We start from the raw sequence: 22,696 nt of genomic DNA on the forward strand, positions 1-22,696 counted from the left end.
CACACACACACACACACACATATACTGTATTGCTGATTTAATTATTGCCATGGCATAAAATTACCAAATAAATAAATACAAATTAAAACATGCAACAAATTGCCCAAACAAAATACAAGAATGCCTGTGTAAATGGCCACCTTAGATATTAGAATATGATTTGCTTTGTAGATTTTGCTCTTTAGTTTTTCATTTCTGTTTTGAAGAAGACTTTGCCTGAGAGCAACTTGCCATAAGAGTTTACAGAACAATTGTTTCGTTGTTTCTTTTTCCTGCTTTTTGGTGCAGTGGTTTGCTCCTACGGTGAGTGCTCACTGGTCTGAGTGAGTGCAGATACACACAGCAGATCCTGGATTCCAGCTCTGTGGAGATTGTGGCCATGTTATTTGTGAGCTTGTGTTGCTGTAGATCGTTTACCCTCCAATGAGGAATGTAATGGAAGTGTTGGTGGGCACGTCAGATTTATTTGTGCTGTGGTCAGCTGGAAATGCTTCTGTCTTTATTCACCTCAGACTCATGTTAGGAGTTGTTCATTATTCAGTGCCGTGTGTTGATGGCTAGCTTTGTGGTTTGGTGTCCTACTATGAACACACTATTCCCTCTGCTCACATTGGGGTGTTTACTAATGCTATGAGTGAGGTTTATGGCTCAGAGCTGATTTGTGTGCATTAGCTGAGCTAGTGAATTACGCTACTGTTTTATGGGTCAGATTTTTTGAGAAACATCAGCATCACACACTGAATACACATTGTGTTTGTATAATACTTCCTCTTTTAGTACAGCTGATGCAGAGAGATTTGATGCTCAAATAAGCAGTATTTACGGGGGAAGCATATGCGAATGGTCTGCTCAGTATGTCCGCTCTGTTTATTCTGAGTGTGATGGTCATTATAAGGATGGACATTATGCTGAATGGCCACTCAACTGAGACTGCCCTGCTCTCAGTTACTAAAGCACTGAGACTGGCAAGAGCAGCTTCAAAATCCACAGTACTCATCTTGCTGGATCTGTCTGCTGCTTTTGACACAGTCAACCACCAGATCCTCCTGTCAACCCTCATGAAGATGGGCATCTCAGGAACTGCACTCCAGTGGTTCAAATCCTGCCTCTCAGGTAGGTCCTTCAGGGTGTCTTGGAAGGGGAGGTTTCTAAATCATAACTTCTTGCTACTGGGGTTCCTCAGGGCTCAGTGCTTGGACCACTTCTCTTTTCCCTCTACATGTCATCATTAGGATCTGTCATCCAGAAACATGGCTTTTCCTATTACTGCTATGCTGATGAAACTCCACTCTACTTCTCATTCCAACCAGAGGATCCAACGGTAGCTGTTCACATTGTAGCCTGCCTGACAGACATCTCTGGTTGGATGAAGGACCACCATTTTCAACTCAACCTTACGTAGACAGAACTGCTTGTGATTTCAACCATCCCAGCACTTCATCACAGCTTCTCTATACAGCTAAGTTTTTTAATCATAAATAATTAGTACTGGGAGGAACATTGGAGTTGTGGTTGTTGTTGATGTTAGGTTAAGATTCAATTTTAATATTACTACAACGACCCGGTCCTGCGGTTTTTATTTAATTAGGAAGATTAGACCCTTACTATCAGAGCAGGCCACACAACTCCTTGCCCAAGCTCTTGTTCTCTCCAGACCAGACTATTGTAATGCTCTCTTAGCAGGCCTTCCGGCATGTACTATCAAGCATGCCGGTTCCTTTGATCCAGAATGCTGTGGCAAGAGTGGTCTTCAATGAGCTGAAGAGATTTCACGTCACACCTCTCTTCATTAGTTTTCACTGGCTGCTGATAGCCTCTTGCGTCAAATTCAAGGCAACAATGCTTGCCTACAAGACAACCACTGGCTCTGCAACAAAGTTCCTAAACTCAATAGTTCAGACTTATGTGCCCTCCAGAAGCTTGCGTTCTGCAAGTGAACGACACCTCGTGGTATCATCCCAAAGAGGCACAAAATCACTCTCACAAGACCTGTACCTGGACTGTTCCAAGATCTCAATTCGAGATCTCAAATGCTCTTTTTGTCAGCACTTGACTAACTAAAACTTTTTTTATATATATTCTATTTGGCTCTTTTTCTGAAAACATAAATAATAATAATAATAATAATAATAATAATAAAAACTGGTATGCGTGCTGTGCTAGACTGAGACTTGTTACAGCACTTGTATACTTTTGCCCTCCTATTTGTCTATTTATTTGCCCTGTTCTTATAGTACAGTATGTAGAAACCTAACAGAACTGTGACCAAACGACAAGTGATGGCTGTTGTCATGATGATGGTCCTTGATACCTCATCATGTGGGTAGATCATTGAAAGTAGAGAATACTCTTCAACAATTCTGAAAGAAGCAGAGAAGAATACATAGAAACTGGAGTTAATACTCAAAGATTCAGCAGCAGAGTAGTAGTAGTATTAAGAATCTCTAATATTTATTATTAATAATAAGAATAAATACATTTATAATAATGATCTATTTAAACATGCTGTAATTACATTAAGAATTCCTAGCAAAAACAATGATGATGTTCCAGATTCGAACCTTAATCCTCTGAGCAGGGTTGCAAGCACATGCACTAACCACTGTGCTCTGACACAAATTATCTCTTTAAATTTTCATCTTGCTTAATATAATATTAATAATAATAATGTATTATTAATATTTAGGAAAAATTTAGAAAAAAATATTTTTTTTACTAGTAATTAATAATTAATAAGAATATATACATTTTAATAATTCTTATAGATCATTATAACTACTACACTTATTACTACTAATAATAATTAATCTTTTATATTTAATTATTATTATTATAGTACATTTAATTTCCATCTGATATTTATATATTTTACAATATTCCACAATTTACTGCAGCAAAAATAAATAAATAATTAAAATAAATAAAGCATGTTTTGCGTGTGCTGTCACATTTCATCCAAACAAACCTAATTTATCATTCACAGCTCCTGCAGAGCGGCGCTCATCTCTCGCTAATGGTTTTCCTACCATTACAGATTGTAATAATCGTGAACACATTTTGATTTATGTTATTTTTCCCCATGAAAAGCATGAAAATGCAAAATTGGCTGATATGCCTCGATTAGGTTGGGAGATGGAGGAAGTTATCCATTTACTGAGAACATTTTGCTGTTCTCTCCAACAATAGATATGATTGGGCCTCTGGTAAGGGAGTCTGGTCCTAGATAAATATACAAGATAAATTTTAGCGCAGAATATGGGAATGTTGTGTGGTACTTGTGAGCTATTATTTTTTATAATGCTCTGTGGTGTTGGAACACCCCGTGTATAACGAGAAGACATCTCAGCTATGATGGTGATTGATTCTATCACCCTCAGAGACCCTCAGCCCTGTCTCCACACTGGATGATCAGTGAACTTTTATATTAGTATGATGAATGACTTGCAGTTATGCACCTTGAGAGGTAATGTTCTTTTAACCTCGCTCAAGAGTTGTGCTGAACAGATAACAGCCACCATATACCATGATTTAACATCTGTCACTAGCAATGTGGGTAACATTTTAATAAGGAACGAAGGTCACAACAAAATACAGTTAGAAAATTGTTTGTGTGAAATCTTCAGAAAAAAAAAAAATGCACAATTTAGGAAATGCATTTTGGTAGGCTTACGTTATGCTGCTAAAATGTAGTCATGGGCTCAGCTCGTACTTTATGTCAAGAAGGGCCAGGGCTTAATGGTCAGTTTTCATTGGCAATCTCAGGCCATTTTTAGCTTTTGGTGACATCTACAATTGTAATTAAAACTTTAATCATGTAATGTTATATATCTGATCCCACCTTTACAGGGTATTAGGTGACACTGAGCTATAGGTACCTAGAATATAGAAACAATGAACCAGCATATCTGTAGCCTTGGGAACGAATCCGCAGTGGCCTTGACTGTGAGTCTCCAGGACACGTCATCAGTTTTGTAAGCCACCTTGTGTGTAAGCCACCGTAAGCCACCGTATCTCATTAGCCAATGTTACCGGAGACATGCAGGACAACATTCATCAATGCCACGATCCTTTCTGTGAACTCTGCATTTCAGAAGTTACTGTAAACCATCTCACCTACACTAGTGTCATGAACAGTTGAATTCGTTGGTCAAATGGCTCTGCATAAACCAGGGATAGCTGTTTGTAATTGTATAAGGTATATGCTACCAGTTCTCTATGGTGTGTTAACACTGCATCCTCATGTTAAACAACAGCTGATCTTTTTAGGGTTAGATTTACACTACTGTTCAAAGGTTTGGGGTTGGTAGGAATGTTTTTTTTTTTTTTTTTTTTTTTTTAATCTCTTGCTTATTGAGGCTGCATTTAGTTGATTAAAAATACAATAAAAACAGTTATATTGTGAAATATTATAACAATTTTAAATAACTGGTTTTTTTATTTGAATTTTGAAATGTAATGTATTTCTGTGATGGCAAAGCTGAATTTTCAGCAGTCATTGCACTATTTTTTTGTTTTTTCTTTTTGGGTGTGTGTGTGATGCAAAGCTGCCATAACTGCTTTAAAAAAAAAAAAAAACTTTTATTATTGTTATAAAAAAAATGTTGAAGACAGTTATGCTGCTTAATATTTTTTTTCTTTTCTTTTTTGACAGGATTCTTTGATGAATAGATCATTCAAAAGAACATTATAATTTGAAATATAACTTTTTGTGACAATGTAATTTGTAAGCAATTTAATATCTATATATATATATATATATATATATATATATATATATATATATATATATATATATATATATATATATATATATAAAAAAATTGAATGGTGGTGTAGCCTATATGTTGTTTCACATTTTATTATTTGCATGTACTTACCATTTGATCAATGTTAACATAATAATTAATAATAATTAGGAGTTATATTAGCTAGATTAATAATTATAGAATGAGAAATATTTAATTTCACAATCTATAGCTCTGTTTACCATTACACAATATAACAATAATAGTCGTATATTAACATTACAACATGCATTGTAAATAATCATCCGCTCATCATCATGTTAGTTCACCCAAAAAAATGAAAATTTTATTATACTATGGTAAACAATGGCAGTTCGGTTATCCACATTCTTCCAAATATCTTCTTCCATGTTTAACAGAAGAAACTCATACATGTTTTGACCAAGTGAAAGGTGTGTAAATGATGACAGAATTTTCATTTATGGGTGAACCCTTTAATAGACTAAGGCATTTCCGCCATTAAAATCACTCCCATTTGTCATTCATTTTTAATGAGCAAGGTGATTTGAGATGGCATGAATGAATGTAGCATTAAAATGAGATATAGATCCATTTTTTTGTGAATTGTTGTCCAGTTGGGGGCTTATTTAATTAGTATCACTTGTTTGAGTGCTTGTAATGAGAAAACACAGGTGCCCTATAGAGAACATTACAGCTGTCCTCTGAGAAGCAGCTACAAACAACAACCTTCTAATAAAACTCCTGAGGATAACAGGACAGATGTTTCTTTAAGCCGCAGATAACACAGAGTGTGTAAAAAAAAAAACAATATCTTACCGTACAGACATATTTAGATATATTGCTGTGGAAGAGTTTAGGTCCCGAATTCAACAACCTGCAACTAGATGATGTTTTGTTTCCGGAATTAATTAAGGGTTATAGCAAATCATTAAATTTCCTTGACAGCAGTGCAAACTGTGAAGGTGTGAAATCTTCACATTGAAGGCATGGATAAAAGACAAAAATGTGTTGTGTGCATGATAAAGAGAGAGAACATGAGTATGACTAAAATATTCAAAACAGCCTCCCAGCCAATGCAAATGAGTTCAAAACAGTTTCATGGCCAGGCCTTTAGAAGCACATGAAAGGTGCTGGAGGAGAGCAGTGAGGAACAAATTACACTACAGACATAGTGATCCTGGTTCAAGCACAATTTAAATGTACTAAACATAATGTTCTGGCTCACAGAAGGGAGGCTCTTCATTTCAAAATAAATCACCCTTTTCCATTTGCCAACATGAAAAATGTCATATTTATGAAAGCTCACATGGAGCACTGTAAAAAAATATATATGTTTCAAAGTTGAAAATAAAACAAAGATATTGTAGTACAGTATGTTTTACAATAAACTACAATTTCAGTTTTTCTACTTCAAAATGTTATGTAATTCATTGTGCAGCTAACTGTGTCTTTTCAAATGAGCAATTTCTGAGTGAAAATTGTTTACACAAAATTGTTTTCATTGTAGGGTGAATACAGGTAAAGTGAGACACTTTAAAGGACGTTTAGTACAGTTTAGTACATTTATCACATGAAAAGTTTAGAATAATTAAGTTTTTTTTTTACGTTTTTTTTTTTTTTTTTTTTAAAAAAAGCTGTTTGCGTGATCAAAAATACAGTAAAAACAATAATATAATGAAATACTATTACAATTATATAGCTAGATTATATATATTATATATATATATATATATATATCTATATATATATATATATTATATATATATATATATATATAGTACTGTGTTTTTACTGTAATTTTGTAGTTTTTACCTTGGTGAGCATACTGTTAAAACCAATTCAAAAACATTAAAAAATCTGAATCCTGCTAAACTTTTGACTGATAATATATAGTAACTTCAAATATAGTACTGAATAACACAATACAGTTAAAATGATCAAGTACTTGTGCTATGTTAGTCAACACATCAAGTGTTGTAAGATGACAAACATATTATTAAAATATGATTTATGTACTTTAAAGTGCAATTTTTAAAAGTGTTTTACCACAAGCATAGTATGTTTATTTTATTTTATTTTATTTTTTGGACAATGGTCAGTATTTCATTGTATGACCAAAAAAGTATTACATGCACTTATATAATTGGCACACAAAAGCTATAACACATGAACATTTAAAACATGACATGGACTTTCACACATGCATGCTAATTCTACTTCAGTTGATGATGAGGGGGAAAATACACAGTTTGTATTTTCAGGCTCCCTTCATAAACATCACTGCCAGATGTTTCTTTTTGAAGTGTTTTGTGGCAACAACATTGAGGGTAAACCAAAGTCAGCTTATGGATGTGTCAGGGAGATAGGCGTCACCAGCGCTCTGTGACAAGAGCACTGTAGTGAAACAATCAGCAGTGGTGTCACCACAGCTCACACTGTGAAACCTGCTTCTCAAACGCTCCCAGTGTGCTGTCAGCTTACTCACCAACAATACTTCAATACAGTCTCCCAAGCAAGCTGTTCTTAAATTCACATGGGCAATACTAGACCTTGTCTGCGTTTCGTACTTCTCAAATGTTCTCTCATATTTCACAAAGTCACACCACACTAGGCAAATTCTAACCACAGCTAATACTTTCCCTGTAAATCGCTGTTGTTTTGTTTTTGGGATTCTTACAATATCATTGTGTAACGTTGGGACGTGTGACAACACAGTGGTGGATCCAAGTGCAGGCTTTACTCAGAGTGGTCAAAACAGGCAGGGTCAAACAACAGCAGACAGGTACAATCCAGGATGAGACAAAAGAGTAATGATGTTACGTTCTGTGCCGAGGCTTCAGAGTGTGTCGAGATATCCCAGCAGCTTTCATTGAAGCATCTATTGAGGCTTGCATTGCTTTAGAGCAATGACATCATTCATGATTCTTTTGGTCATTCCCCAGATTAATTCTTCATGTAAACACATTTACTAGTGTTTTGGAGGTGTGTTCAATGCCAAAATCAATGAAAGTCATTGTGATTCATTTAATGATTCAGTCCTTTTAAATCTGAACAGGGGGAGACAATCTTGTCAGCCTCTGCTTTTATGTTGCCATGGTTTGACAACATTCGTATGTCTCTGGGGCTGCGTAGCGTGCAGGCAGCATGTCTGTATGGTTTGGTTTTGACAAAGATCGTCTCTGCGTCAGATTCATGTGGTATCTTTTCATGAGATCAAAGCATTGGACTTGTTTTTACACTGCCTTTCGTTTTCTTGACAGGGAAATGTGACTTTAAAAGGAAAATAACAATGCAGGTTGATTCTCCTGCTTTGCATTATGTTAGTACTGCGTATGTTTGTATTGGACGAGTCCATGCAGTTCTGCGCCACACGCAGAGGCAGTGAGCGCTCCAGCTCATTAGGGAATTGGGATCATACAGCTGCTACTTCGGAAAGTGTTTGCAAAAAGGCCCCACAGGAGCCCATTCAGCTTATTCCTGTATAATTACCTCAGATGGCTAACGGAAATCGATGGCGTCAGTCTGTCGCATCAGCTTGATATGCATTGCTTTGAAATGAAAGTTCACATACCTGTCCAAGGCCGAACAGGAGGGCTGCTGGTTGGACCGTTTGACATGCCAAGTCAACGCTTTTGCCGGTAATGAAGGGAAAGACCCAACTAGACAAAGATGCTTTTCTGCTTAATTAGCCTAAATGTGACATGTGGTTTGTCCCACTCCTACTTCCAGAGTTTATCTAGCCATAAAGCATGCTGGGCTTTTATGAGATGAGGTGATTTTAGTGGCATCATCAGAGAAGTTAGTGGCTGTAGTGCAAATTAGCTGTTAAACTCTTCCAAAACTCAAACCAGGATACAATATTTAATGGAGGGAGCAGATGAGTTAAAAATACGAAAGCAGTTGTAAAATGTTTCATGTGAATCATTTTATTTTATTGTTATTATTGTTTGTAATATATTCTGTGGTCAATTTAAGTAAATATTCTTAATAAAGAGATTTATTGTGTGTTTTGAACTTAGTGTTTCTGTGTTAACAGTTCATTAGCATTTCCATTCATTTCAAAGAAAGTTGCTTGGCTGGTGGAAGAACACTTTATTTCTTACATCATCATTGTTCAGTGGATTTTTTTTTAGCTTTGTTTTTTGTTGTGAAAGATGTTTCCCATAAACACCAGCTGATGCAAGAAAATCGCGTCCTTACATGTTAATATTTTTTTTTTTATTTGTTGGTGGTTGATTCTTTATTGATGGATTTGTTTGTTTTTTTTTTTGTGAAGGTTCCTTCTTATGCGGCCTCAAAATAAGCCTTTCCCAAGATTCATTGCACGCTGGTGATGATAGGATTCTTTATTTTTATTTATTTTAATTTTTTTGTGAGGGGGGATGGGGGGTATACCCTGTTTTAAATGTAAGTATTGGGTTTGATCTGACTCTGATTTATAGTGATACAAATGTACAAAAGATTTTAAAGATAGTATATACTTTTCATTACGTCCATAAATGGACAAAGGTGAATACATCTGGTCAGGTTGTAAACCCTGTTTTGTTTTCTGACAATTATATAACTTTCAAAAAAGTACAAATGATATTGCCACTCATCAGCTGTATTTCTGTTTTAACAGTTCATTAGCATTTCCATTTATTTCAAAGGCAGTTTAAGAAAAATGACTGGTAGTTTAAGAAAGAAGGTGTTCTTATTTGTTTTTTGTTTTTTTGTAAAGGCTATTACCCATCAATGCTGGTTACACAAATGGTGTCCTGATATGCTAACTGGCTAATGGCACTACTCCAAAAAACCAAGCATTGATAAAACATCTGCGGTAACATAATGCTGTTTGTTTGTTTGTTTGTTTGTTTGTTTGTTTGTTTTTTATGTTGCTTGCAAGTAATTTTAATTTGATGTACTGTCAATGTGAAAAGATGCTTTCCCCCTGGAATGACGCATCTGGGTAGCTGGATCAGCTAAACCTTGACCTTATGGTTGGAACAACTACCAATTTACCAGTCACCACCACTACCAATTTTTAAGTCAAGTTACAAAAAAACATGCATTGGTCTAAATTTAATCTGAAAAATACGAATGATTACCCCTTGACTAACTGCTAGTTGGTCAGACCAGTTCTTAAGACACAAGCTGTGTCTCATTTTGGAGGCTGAGTCCTCCGGAGGTCACATTTGTCAGTTATATATGTTATTGAAGCAGACTCATTTTAGAAAGGAACCATTAGATTGCAAAGTAAGAAACAACAGTATTTCACACATCATGAAGAATAAAAGTCAATTTTATTATGATTACTTTTCTTACGTAAGACTGCCTCAGTGATGTATGAAAACTGGGTGAATAAAAGATAGAACATCTAATACTTGAAAGTAAAACACCCACGCCCTAAAAACAATGTTGTTAAATTACCAGTGATCAAGAATTAAATGCTTCTGAAAAGTTTATTTCCATGACCTAGTGGCTGAGCATACCAGTCCTATAAAAACGAACAAAGGCCACTTTGCTGCCAAATCAAAACTGACAGCTCCTAATGAAGACAGAGAGCATTATTCATAGTTTAAATTTCACAGTCAGCAACATTCAGTGACCAGGGCAGAGCAGCATGTAAGTGGCAGCTCAAACCGCTGTTAGAATAAGTAAAGTCAAATCTTTCAATGTGTAATTAATTTCACCAGCTGTTACTCCACGGGGGCGGGGTTTAAGGAAAAGCGGATTTATTAAGGAATTAATGTTTGCTGTGTGTGTGAACACATTTGTTAAGATTGAATAAAAACATAATAGCTTGTACATGCAAATGCAAACTCTCAAAGTCTCTGCTATTGTTGATCTGTTTTATTCTTTATTCAAGGGTATAGGGCTTTAGTATGTCCTGTAACCCCAATGCAATTATAGTTGTTCAGCTGAATCTGTCTTATTTTGCTACCGCAATGAAAGCAGCTCACCCATTATATTTTCACCTTCATTTAAAATAATAATAATAATAATAATAATTGGCTATAAAAAACTTGTTTAAAAAAAGAAGTAGTTGTTAATAGTAAATTATATTTTGTATTTTTATTTTGTAAATTATTATGAGATATAAAGTATCACTTGCAGGATATTACCTCTACATTTTTTATATGTATTAATTCAGTAACACTTTACAATAGGTTTCCATTAGTTAATTTTAGTTAATGTATTGACTAACATGAACAAACGATGAACGATACATTTATTACACTATTTATTAATCTTTGTTAATGTTAGTTCATGAAAATACAGTTGTTCAATGTTACTGTAGTTCATCTTCATTCACAGTGCATTGATTAATGTTAACAAGCACAACTTTTTATTTTAATTATGCATTAGTAAATGTTGAAATTAACATGAACTAAGATTAATAACTAAATAAATGCTAACAGTTTATTCTGAAATACAAGAAAACTAAAGACACTTGCTTCTACATTGCAAAATAAATAAAAATATATAAATAAACAGATAAATAGCAATAATAAATAGCAATAATATATAATAATAATAAATAATAATAATAAATAGCAATAATATATATTTATATTATTGCTATTTTATATTTATTTTATATATATACATATATATATATATATATAGATAATATATATATATATATATATATATATATATATATTATATATATATATATATATATTACATCCTATAAAATACATGGTCCATTAGAACTAGATAAATTTACTTGAAGTAGAACTGCATAAGAGAATATTGGATTTTTTTTTCTTTTTGTTTCTGAATTCAGGAAGGAATATCTGGCCTGCACCTCAGAGGCAGAGCAGCATTCTCTCTATCAGTCTTTCATGTTGTTTAATAAAATCAGAGCTGTTGCACACATGGATTGTCTTCATTTAGAGGCTTATAAATGGTTTCCTCCTTCCCATAGTCAGTTCTGACTGCTCCCAAACCATTTTCAAATCTCTCTGTGTCTGCAATCAAGTCCCATTTATCATGCACATTTCCAGTGCTTTTGCCTTCTCCATCATAATACCTGTTACCATTCGTATTTGCTGTGCTGTCATGTTATATGCTCATAGTCCCTAAGTCACTGGCCATTTTAGCTGACATTGTGATGCATGTATAGTCTCTTTCATGCTGATGAGGGCCTTATGGCATTAGCTTGCATATGATATGCCACTGGCTTTATGATAATGAACATTTGCTGTCTTTGGGTCATTTGTTTCTTTGGTCTTTAAGCTGAAATGCTTCAGCAGATGGCTGTGAATTACCATAAACATCTCAGGGCTTGTTTGGATTCAATTTCCTGCTAGTTTGGAGTCCGTCGTGCTGACAACACTCTCCTATATGAATTTTCACCGCTGTTTGGTTGCATGCATCATGAACCATGTCAGTGTTATGCTAAGCCAAGGTGAATGTGTATACTGTAGTTTGAAAGGAAGTTTCAAGTGTTGCCATTGTCGGCTGTTTTCTCTAAGCTTGCACTTAGATTCATGATTATCATTTTAGTTCCATTTAAATGTACAGACCTACTTATAAAATATATTTGTTGTATAGTATATTTTTTTTGTATTGATTTTTTGATTGGATTTTTTATGTTTTTTATTTTACTAAACACAAATAGAAATTATTACTTAAAAATAATAAAATGTGCTAAATAGAAGAAGAAAAAAACAATCTATATATAATATAATATAAATAATATAATATAATATAATATAATATAATAATATAATATATATAATATAATATAATATATAAATTAATAAATTAAAGTAATTATTAAAAGTTTAGGCATATTATCTATATATAATACATATAATATATAATATGATAGAAAAAAAATAAGCTTGTGCTTTATAGATTGAGGATTGCGAATTTAGTTCCACTTAAATGCATAGATCTGCTTATTTAATATAATATAATATAATATAATATAATGCATAGATCTGCTTATTTAATATAATATAATATAATATAATATAATATAATATAATATAATATAATATAATACTTCAAATTTTTTTTTTTTTAAACAAATACACAATATTGCATAAAATGTATGACTTCATTTAAATAGGAAAAACATATTGATATCTCAGAAATATCAACAGAAAATTATGATGTTGATATTTCTGTTCCACTTAAAATCAATTTTATCAAATAGTTTTGTTCGTCTCGTTTAAATATTTGATTCAGAGAAAATTCTTTCGACTTTCGTGTTGGTCCAGTTTCAGAATGCTGGCCACACGTTAGTACACACAAGATTAATGATTCTGGCTGTTTACACAATTGGTCAAAACTGCAGACAGGTAAACAAACATATCTGTTGTGCAGTCAAGAAGAAAGATGTGTTCGCTCATTGTGAGTTGAGTATTCAAAGGCATATCCATCAGATCCTGAATCACAAGGATGTTGCCCCTTGCAGCCATGTGTAAATAATGCGGCAGTGCATTTGATCTATGATAATGACTGCATGCTTGATTATGTTTTGCTTATCAAGGATTCATCACAACCTTAGAGGTCACAACTTTCGAATCAGCTGAATCTAACATACCTTGAAGCCTGAATTTCCCCGGCTAAACCCAGCAGTGAATATTCTCTGAGAAATATAGCTGTAGTTCAGCATAGCAATCTGTGGTGCAAATATTATTTGTGTATAGAGTTTATAGGATATTAATATTTTACTACAACTATGGACACGAATACACAAGTATGAAATTATTGCGATCTTGTTTTATGTTTGTTATAATGCATTTGCCCTGCGCAGTGCCCTTGCGAGTGAGAAATATCCTTACTAGCTTAAATATGTTTCTGAATGTATTATTATTAATTAGGTGCGTTATGCAATATCTGAACCATTAGATTCCATTTATCTTAAAGCAGGTCTGAGGGCAGAACTGATCCTGGGCAGAGATCTTCTCATTTAGTTAATATGGTATCTGTGTTTTTTAGGGTGAGCTCAGTATTTTATTTTTTAATTTTTTAATTTTTTGTTATTTTATCTATTTATTTTTGGTATATATTTTGCAATGAGAATCATTAGTCTAAATAAACAGCTTTATGTAAAGGTTCTAAATAAGATGCTAGAATGGAAAAGGTATCTTTCTGTTTTTACTTTGGAACATGGGACATAAACATGTGGTGTCATCAAAGCCCCTCATGAGGTTTTTGTTTCTTGGTTTGGTAGAAGGATAACATCATATTGTTTATTGCCTTTGTGTGAACTGATGGCGAAGTGCAGCTAATATTATCAATGAATCCTGCAGAGCGTCCAGTGTTTTATGTGTTAGGGAATAACAGTTAAACAGTCTCATTTCCATCAGAATCCCACACCAGAAAATTGCTTCAGTCAGGTGGCATATACTGTAGCATCCAAAATGACTATAATTGTTTCTGCTAGATAGACAAACACAGTAACCTTGACTGGAGAGTGTATGTCAGCAGCACATTCATCCTCAGGTTATGAGTTCAAAAGACCACCTGCTAGTTGACGCTGAAGGTAAAAAAAAATCTAATTAAGTTATTTCCAAAATCACCTTCTTTTGATCAAGTCTTAAAGGAAGTTTAAAAATGCGAAACTTGCAATCCAATTGAGGTTAAATTCCTTATGACTTCAAATACATACAGTTGCATGCTATTTGCCTGTGACGTATATATTGTAGGTGATATGAATATATAAGCTGAATATTCATACACACAAAATATTAATCAGTCTAAAATGGACATGGATGACATTTTGCTGTCAAACCAAGGGCAAATGATGGTTATGTTTATATTGTAAAGCCTTTGAGAATTTAGGATGTAATAAATTATTCATATGGTGAAAGCCTTGCCCTTTTTATTGCACTGACATAAAACAGGTTTTGGTCTGAATGTATTGTATGTAAATGGTGTGATTGTCCTTGTGATAATAAATTATTTATATGTTGTTAGTATTACCTTTTTATATAAAAAACAGAATTGTGTACGTTACATGTTTATTTTATTTACTTTCTATATCTTTCTGTATCTTATTTTTGTTGGTGTTTATGTTTTTTTTAGTTTCTTTATTGTGTATTTTTTTTTGTTTGTGCATTTTTTAGTTTGGGAAACAGTTCTCACTATTAATAAACTAACTACAAAGTTTGCCACAATAAACTTCTAATTTGCTGCTTATTAGTTACTATAATTATTATTATGCAGAATAAGGCATTAATATGTGCTTTATAAGTACTAATAAACAGACAGTATGCTAGTAATATGTTATTTGTTATTATTTGTAGAAATCATTATAATTATTTATATAAATAGTTGTTATTATTTGTTAGTGTGTGATGAATGGATTATTATTATTATTATTATTAATTTTGTTATTAATAGTTTTAAGCTTGTTTTATCACAACCGTCCAAGAATAGTTTTAAGCTTGTTTTATCACAACCGTCCAAGACTAAATCTCCTTCATTGTTTCAGCTTTTCATTAGAGAAATTAGTAAGTAAAATTTTATTTATATAATACTTTTAAAGCTAAAAAAAATAATGTGATATACATTTATGAAGAGCTCTAAACAATATATGATATAGCAAAAAATATCAAACCCAAAAATACACAAAAACATCACAAAATATTTAAAAAAAAAAAACATCTGTACAGGTATGTTTTCAAGCAACATTTAAAAAGAGAAACACATTCAGATTATCTAATATCCACTGGCAAAACTATTCCAAAGTTTTGGAGCCCTCACTGCAAATGCCTTATCTCCTTTTGTTTTATATCTAGTTCTTGGAACTGCCAGCAATTCATTAAAAGAAGATCTAAGACATCTCCTTGTTTCGTACAGTCTCAGAAGTTCAGCTGTTTAGCTAAATACAAAGGTGGTTTAAAGTTTTAAGTTTTAATTGTAAATCTTAAAATCTTTAATTATATTATAATGTTAGCAGGTGTAAAGTGTATAGAACCAGTGTAATATAATGAAATAATTTTGTTTGTGTCAATAATCTGGCTGCAGCATACTGCACTAATTGTAAGCACGATAAAATATGATGATTCAAAGAAGAGAACAAGGCATTGGAATAGTCAAGACGGGAAGAAATAAAAACATGAATAAGCTTCTCTTTATCATAAAAATTCAAAAACTGTCTCACCTTAGAAATATTTCTTAACTGATAAAAACAAGACTGAACCAACTTCTTGACATGAAATTCAAAGTTTAAATTAGTGTCAAAATAAGCACCCAAATTTCTTACTACCTGCTTAATATTCAGGAAAAAAAAACTATTTTAGAGCAAGCTCAATCTATTTTTTTACTCAAGCTCTGACCATTATCACTTTGTTTTTTTTTTGTTTTTTTCAGTATTTAACTGTAGAAAGTTTAAAAGCCATTTTTTAAGTCTAAATCCCAATTTTTTTTAATTTAAAAATTCCAATTTTAATTTATAAGCCAGGACTAGGCCTAGTTAAATTAAGATATTTAAGGCAGCTTTTACAAAAATGTCTTGGAAGAAACGAAAACGTTACAGGTGTGAATCTTGACAAAGATCAATGGCACTGACATACTTTAAGATGTGTCAGAGCAAGATATTTTCAGTTGAGGCAGCTCAAACCTGCATTTTAGTCTGGGACTAAGCCTTGTCTGTGAAACTGGGGGCAAGACTATTCAGATCATTGGAACTCAATGATAAGTATAACTGTAAGTCATCTGCATAACAGTGAAACATTTATATGATGGTTTTTTCGGATTAGAGCACCTAATGGAAGCATGTAATTGGAAATAAAATTGGTCCTAAAAGGATCCCTGCCGAAATCCACATACAACTTCAGAGTGTTTGGATACTTCATCTGCAACTGACACTATAAATGTCCTATTTGACAAATAAGATACAAACCATCCAACGGCGTCCCCGAAACCCCAACCCATGTGTTTCAACATATTATAATCAAAATAGAATGGTCAACTGTATCAAAAGCTGCAGTCCAATCCCAACAAAACTAAAACTGAAACATTCACGCAGCCATCCTCTGCCATCAATAATAATTTCTTATTTGATTAGTTATATAATAGAAGTTTATTTTTATTAATTATTAGTAGATCAAAATGTCTCTAAAAATATTATTCTATTTACGGCCGCCTTCAGCAATTGCTTCACTACTGTCTTTTCTATCATTTTTTAAATAAAAGGTAGTTTAGAGATAGGTCTATAATTATTTTCAACTGCAGGATCTAATGAAGGCTTCTTCAGGAGCTGTTGGACCGTTGCAATCTTTAGCTCCTCTGGAACACATCCAGAAACAAGAACTCTACAGATCCAACCACTTCTCTGAACAGTCTTACCGGAACCACATCATTAAAACAACTAGAAGGTTTCAACTGTTGCACCATCTCACAAATATCCTGCTCTGATACAGGTGAAAAGGAATCCAACAATACCTCCCTACAAACTGGACTGTTGCACCAAAACATTCTTAAAGAAATTTTCTTCTTAACTGTTTCGTTTCTTTCTTATTTTTTTAACTTTAGAAAAAGTTAAGCAAATTTTGTATTCCCAAAAAATCGCATTTTACAAATATTCTTATCTTTTTTCGTAAGATTGTTCTTAGACAAAACCTATGAATAATTCAAATTCTTGAAAAGAATCTTCTTAAAAATCATCGTAAATACTTCTTAAATTTAGAGCAGCCCCAGACTTGTCTTAAATTATCCCAAACAGTAAGAATTATTTAATTAATTTATTGGGTTATTTCAAATGAATTGTTATTATTTAAGCATTACAAACAACAGCTACAGGATTAGGGATTTTTTATAAAAATACATATTAGCACTACTACAGCAGCTACATATAATACATAGGATTGATGACCGTTAATGTAAACACAATCGGTCATGATGATTAGCGATGATTATGTGTGACGCTGCTTTTTGCTGACTTCAAAACTCAGTACCAACTCTAAAACGAGTCAGATTATAGGGAGCTTTAATTGAACGCTTTTAATTTTAGTTTATACTGTAAATACGGCATAATCTTTGGGGGTATTCAGCGCATATGAATGCGCAGGACCCATTTGCTGTAGAAGTGCAGACACACATACCGGTGGCGTTCACTCAGAACTCAACACAAAAATTAATGAAACATATCGCTGCAGTTTGAGACAAGCTATTTTATGAGACAAGCAAGTAACTGTTCAAAAACACCCCGCATTAAAAACGTGAACCTGAGCGTCAGTCAAACTCGCCACGAAAATAGTGTGCGTGCTTATTATGATTATTAGGGTAATGTTTTTATAAAGTCTGTGGGTAATCTGCAGGAAGAGCAAAAAGACTATAGTGTGATTTTATCAGTGCGTCATGTATTTATTCAGATAACGGCTGTTGTTTTCTTTTTAAGAAAAAAATTAAGATGTTCTTAAGAATATATTTGAGAACTTAAGAATTTTTCAAGAATTGCACTTAAGAATATTCTTACAAACTTTGTGGAATTTATGTTAAGAAATTTCTTAATTTATTTCTTAAGAAGATTTTTGTGAATCCGGCCCTTGGATTATCCTCACATTGCATAAAAGTAGGGGAAATTGAAGCCCTTATATTTACGACCTTGTCCACAAAAACATTACATAAAATATCTACAACCTATAGGGCTCAACACAATACTAGGCAAATCGTTAATTACATTAAATAAAAACCTAGAATTGTAATGGTTGGTTTCAATTAAATTAGAAAAATAAGCAGATCTCACAGCTTTACCTGTCTTATTAAAAGACACCAATAAACCCTTACAACGCTCAAAAGTCTAGTAGATTTCCAAATTCGTTCTGCTTTCAGATTATTTCTCTTTAACATATGAATATCCTCATTTATCAATGGTATATGATTTGCTAATGACCTTGTTTATATTTTCACTAGGGCCACTGAGTCTAATATTGAAGAACAAAGATAATAAAAATCATTCAACTGATCAACTGTAGTTGCATCATATGCCCAGTCATCCGTTAAAACACTAACATTTTCTGAAAATTTATCAAAAACTTCAGTGTTAATAACACAAGATAAATAAGAAGCATTTTTTTTCTTTCTACAGCAAGTTGAACATTAAAACAATGCTGATATTGCACTATCCTCTATTATAAAATTATTAGGTGCCAATCCAAGACTAAAAACCAAATCCTATGTATGACCATGACTATGCGTAGAACTTGACACAAGTTGTACTAAACTGAATATATTTAAAAATTCTTCAGCTGCATAGTCATTCACCCTGTCAGCATGAATATTAAAATCTCCAACAATAATCATCTTAACATAACTTCAAATTAATTCAGAAAGCATTTCAGAAAATTCATTTTTTTTTTTTAAATGAGAATTAAAATTTGGGGGATGATAGATCACACAACAAAACAATGGTTATTTTCCTTATATCTTTACCTCAATAAACTGCAAAACTTTGGTTATTTTCCTTATATGTTTGCCTTATTAAAGATAAAACACTGAACATATAAAAAACTGAGACTCAGTACAATATTCTATATTATGAAGATAATTTCTGTTTATTCCTTGGTTGATAAATCAATAACCATACTGTAGAGATATGTCAATTTGTGAAAACATCAAGCACATTTAAACTGAAGGAGAATGCACAAATATATATGTGTGTGTGTGTGTGTGTGTGTGTGTGTGTGTGTGTGTGTGTCTTTAGCAATTATGTTGCACAACCAAAAAAAAACAAAAAAACAATAGTAGTAGTGTGTGTTAGCAGTTATATAATAATAATAATAATAATAATAATAATAATAATAATAATTTTTAAATATATTATTATTATTATTATTATTATTATTATTATTATTATTATTATCATAGAGCTTTTCTGTTTGGATACAGCTTCCCAAATCTTTATTTTATTGCACAGCTAATAAAAAACAAACAAACAAAAAACAATAGCAGATCCTTATACAAGATGTGCTTGCACAGTCAGAGACAACTATATAAATAAACTTATTACAATATTTTAAAATTTAAAATACAATAAATAAAATATTATATAAAAATATATGTATTATTATGTATTATTTATATGTTAACTTGTCTATGACATAAGATTCATGAGAGGAATGACGTTGTTTAGTTCCTATTAAGAAACAATTTTTACCAAGCACTTGATAAGTAAATTCAGTATTATGCCATGGCCAGATAAACTTGCCATACTTCCGGTAATGAGCCTTTTAGTCCGGCTGAGTTTCTTAATCACTGTAATCTCTCTGGGATCTCATTGTGCCAGGCGTTAAATGACTCAGCATTTTTCTCTCTGACACATCATTAGCCACTTCATTTGTTTGTCCCTGTCAGAGGCCTGCAGCATCCAGCCACACAAGACTTCACTGAAACTACTTTGTGTGGAACATACACAAACTGTGTCCACTGTAATTTGATCTTTTATTACCACATATAATAAAACACCATCCATTCAGCCAACCTGCCCAGATGTCATCTGCTCAAAATGATTGTTTTGTTTACATTTGGAGGTTTTATTAGTTTCTTTGGCCGATGTGTTTTATAGAGAGCAGCTTTTATAGAGGCACATTTGGATTCATTTTTTTGGTGGCCCCTTTATCCAACACTCTAAGCTGCCACACAGAATTGTGCCATTCATTTTAATATTCAAACCATTAAAGTTCTTTTATTAGGCCACCTAAAAATAGAAACAAACAAAGATGGTCCAGTGAAGCGTTAGACCTCTCTGATAATTTGGCCTATTCTCAGAGCAGTGTAAATTAAATGAGGTGTCTGAGCTTTTCATTCTGTTTGCCACAATGATTCAATTAAGACGTGGAGGGATAATGAAGAAGTCACTTCAGGGTTGGCTGATTCATCCCTTTAGTTTTAAATATGGAAGTTTTATATTTTGACTCATGTCTTTTTTTATAAGTAATAGGGCAGCAGAGGAAGGATTTAGTAATTTACACATTTATTTTGTTTTTATGGTGGGGCTGGTGTCTGTAATGGATATTCAGCAACACTCCTGTGTTTCATCTCCAGTGTTTCTTATACATGATTTCCGGTCTGATGCACACTAAGGCAGAATGTTACTGTAAATTTGTGTGCGTATTGTTTTGTGTTAAGAGTTACTCAAACACATACACGTAGGTGAAATAAAGGTAGTCATTTTCTTTTACAGGCAGAAAAGCATTTGAATCATTCTGATGTTCATTTTCCTTCTCATTTTATGGTTCTGTGACTTGGTTAAATAGACTTAATGATGGGGCTTCTGCTATTCGGAAATGAAAGGTTGAGGGAGCTAATTAGCTCCCATTTACGACAGCTGATGCAGATGTTCTGCTTTCCTCATGTAAGGCTTTTCTGTGACTATTTTTTCATGGGGACAGTAGAAAACACTACTTCAAACCCACTTCAGTAAATTGGGTAAATTTATTAATCAAGGACTAAAGAGAAAAATATAAAGAGAATCAGTCTAATATAGCCTATACAGATTTAATGCTCTTTTCTATTGAAATAAATACAGTTTTTTAACTTTAGCATAAATGGCAAAAACATGATATAGCATATGAGCATACTATATTCTAGCAAAATATATTGATTGTAACATTTTCATTAGATATTTAATTTAATTTTTTTCACAGACAAGAAATAATGGATAAAAAGGCAAAACAGAACCAGGAAAATACATGAGCCAGTCCTCAGTCAGCCTGTGCTAAAAACATCAATCCATCCATGGGCGGCTCATCAGTGCGTGTTCCAGAATGGCAGAAGGAGTGGCGTGTCCGGGCAACTTTTGTAATGTGAATTACAGTCCGAGTCTCTGAGAGCACTTAAACAGGAGGATATGAAGCTTCTGAGGTCAGATATATTCTATTAACCTGGCCATACCTCCTAATGACAGCTCTTATTTACTTGTCAGATCCTTTTAGTGTGGAGGAAACAAACGTATTGTCATGTTCAGTGCTGCTGACAGGGCCGCTCTGCATTATTCATCTGTTCATGGTAATACAGCCCTGTTCCTCTCTCTTACCCTCCCTTCCCTTATTTCAGCTTTTAATCAGACTCCGAGATAAGACCTGTTGAATAGAAATGAACTCTAATGCTTCTTTCTGCATGGCTGTTAAGGGATATAAATTACAACACTCTGTCAGTCCAGTCGACAACTCACCAACCCACAATCATTTAAATCCCTCAGGACACAGATTTCCTTCCCTACAGACAAACTCCAACTTTTTTTTGCAATTCTGAGAATAGGTATAAACTCAGAATTGCATGAATATAATCTCAGAATTGCAAGACATAAACTCAGAATTGTGATATAAATGTGCAGTTCTGAGAAGTCCTAACTGCGAAAAATAATCTTACAATTTTCTTCTTAGAATTGTGACTTTTTTTTTAACAATTTTTTTTCTTTTTTTTTTTATTTTTTTTTTGTTTTTATTTTTTGTTTGTATTTTGTTATTTTTTGTTATTCAATATTTTTTAATTCATATTTTTTTTGTGAGAAAAAAGAAAAAAACTCATAATTGTGAGGTTTAAACTCAATTCCCGAAAAGTCAGAACTGTGAGATATAAACTCAGAATTGCAAGATATAAAAGAAAAGGCTTAGTGTGAGATTAAAAAAGATTAAAGATAAAAAGTCAGAACTGTGGGAAAAAACGTCAAAAAAAAAACATGTTATTCCATTGCGGACATAAGATCCCTACACCCTCGTGTTCTTCTAAATCTGTATGACTTTTGTTCTTCTGCTGAACACAAAAGACATTTTGGTTACCATTGACTTCCATTGTATTAAAAATAAAACACTGAGACATTTCTCAAAATATCTTAAAACTTGAGTGAATGATGACAGAATCATTTTGGGTGAACTATTCTAAACTGGAAGAGGCTGTTCCAACTTCCTGCTTCAGAATAGGGGAAAACTTACCATTAAGTCATTTTCTTGAGACTTTATCAGAATCAAAGTGGATTTTTC

General features: G+C 33.0%; 1 protein-coding gene across 1 annotated transcript in view; it reads left to right on the forward strand.

Annotated features, from left to right (window-relative positions):
- Positions 1-22,004, forward strand: part of LOC109058061 (F-box only protein 15-like) — a 37,646-nt gene extending 15,642 nt beyond the window's left edge. The window contains exon 11 of the mRNA XM_042714239.1: positions 21,362-22,004. Within this exon, the coding sequence (XP_042570173.1) occupies positions 21,362-21,379 (18 nt within the window). The 3' untranslated portion in view covers positions 21,380-22,004. The remainder of the gene's footprint in view (positions 1-21,361) is intronic.
- Positions 22,005-22,696: the final 692 nt, after the last annotated feature.

The sequence above is a fragment of the Cyprinus carpio genome, chromosome A24 (assembly GCF_018340385.1).
Source record: "Cyprinus carpio isolate SPL01 chromosome A24, ASM1834038v1, whole genome shotgun sequence".
Classification (NCBI taxonomy): Eukaryota; Metazoa; Chordata; class Actinopteri; order Cypriniformes; family Cyprinidae; genus Cyprinus; species Cyprinus carpio.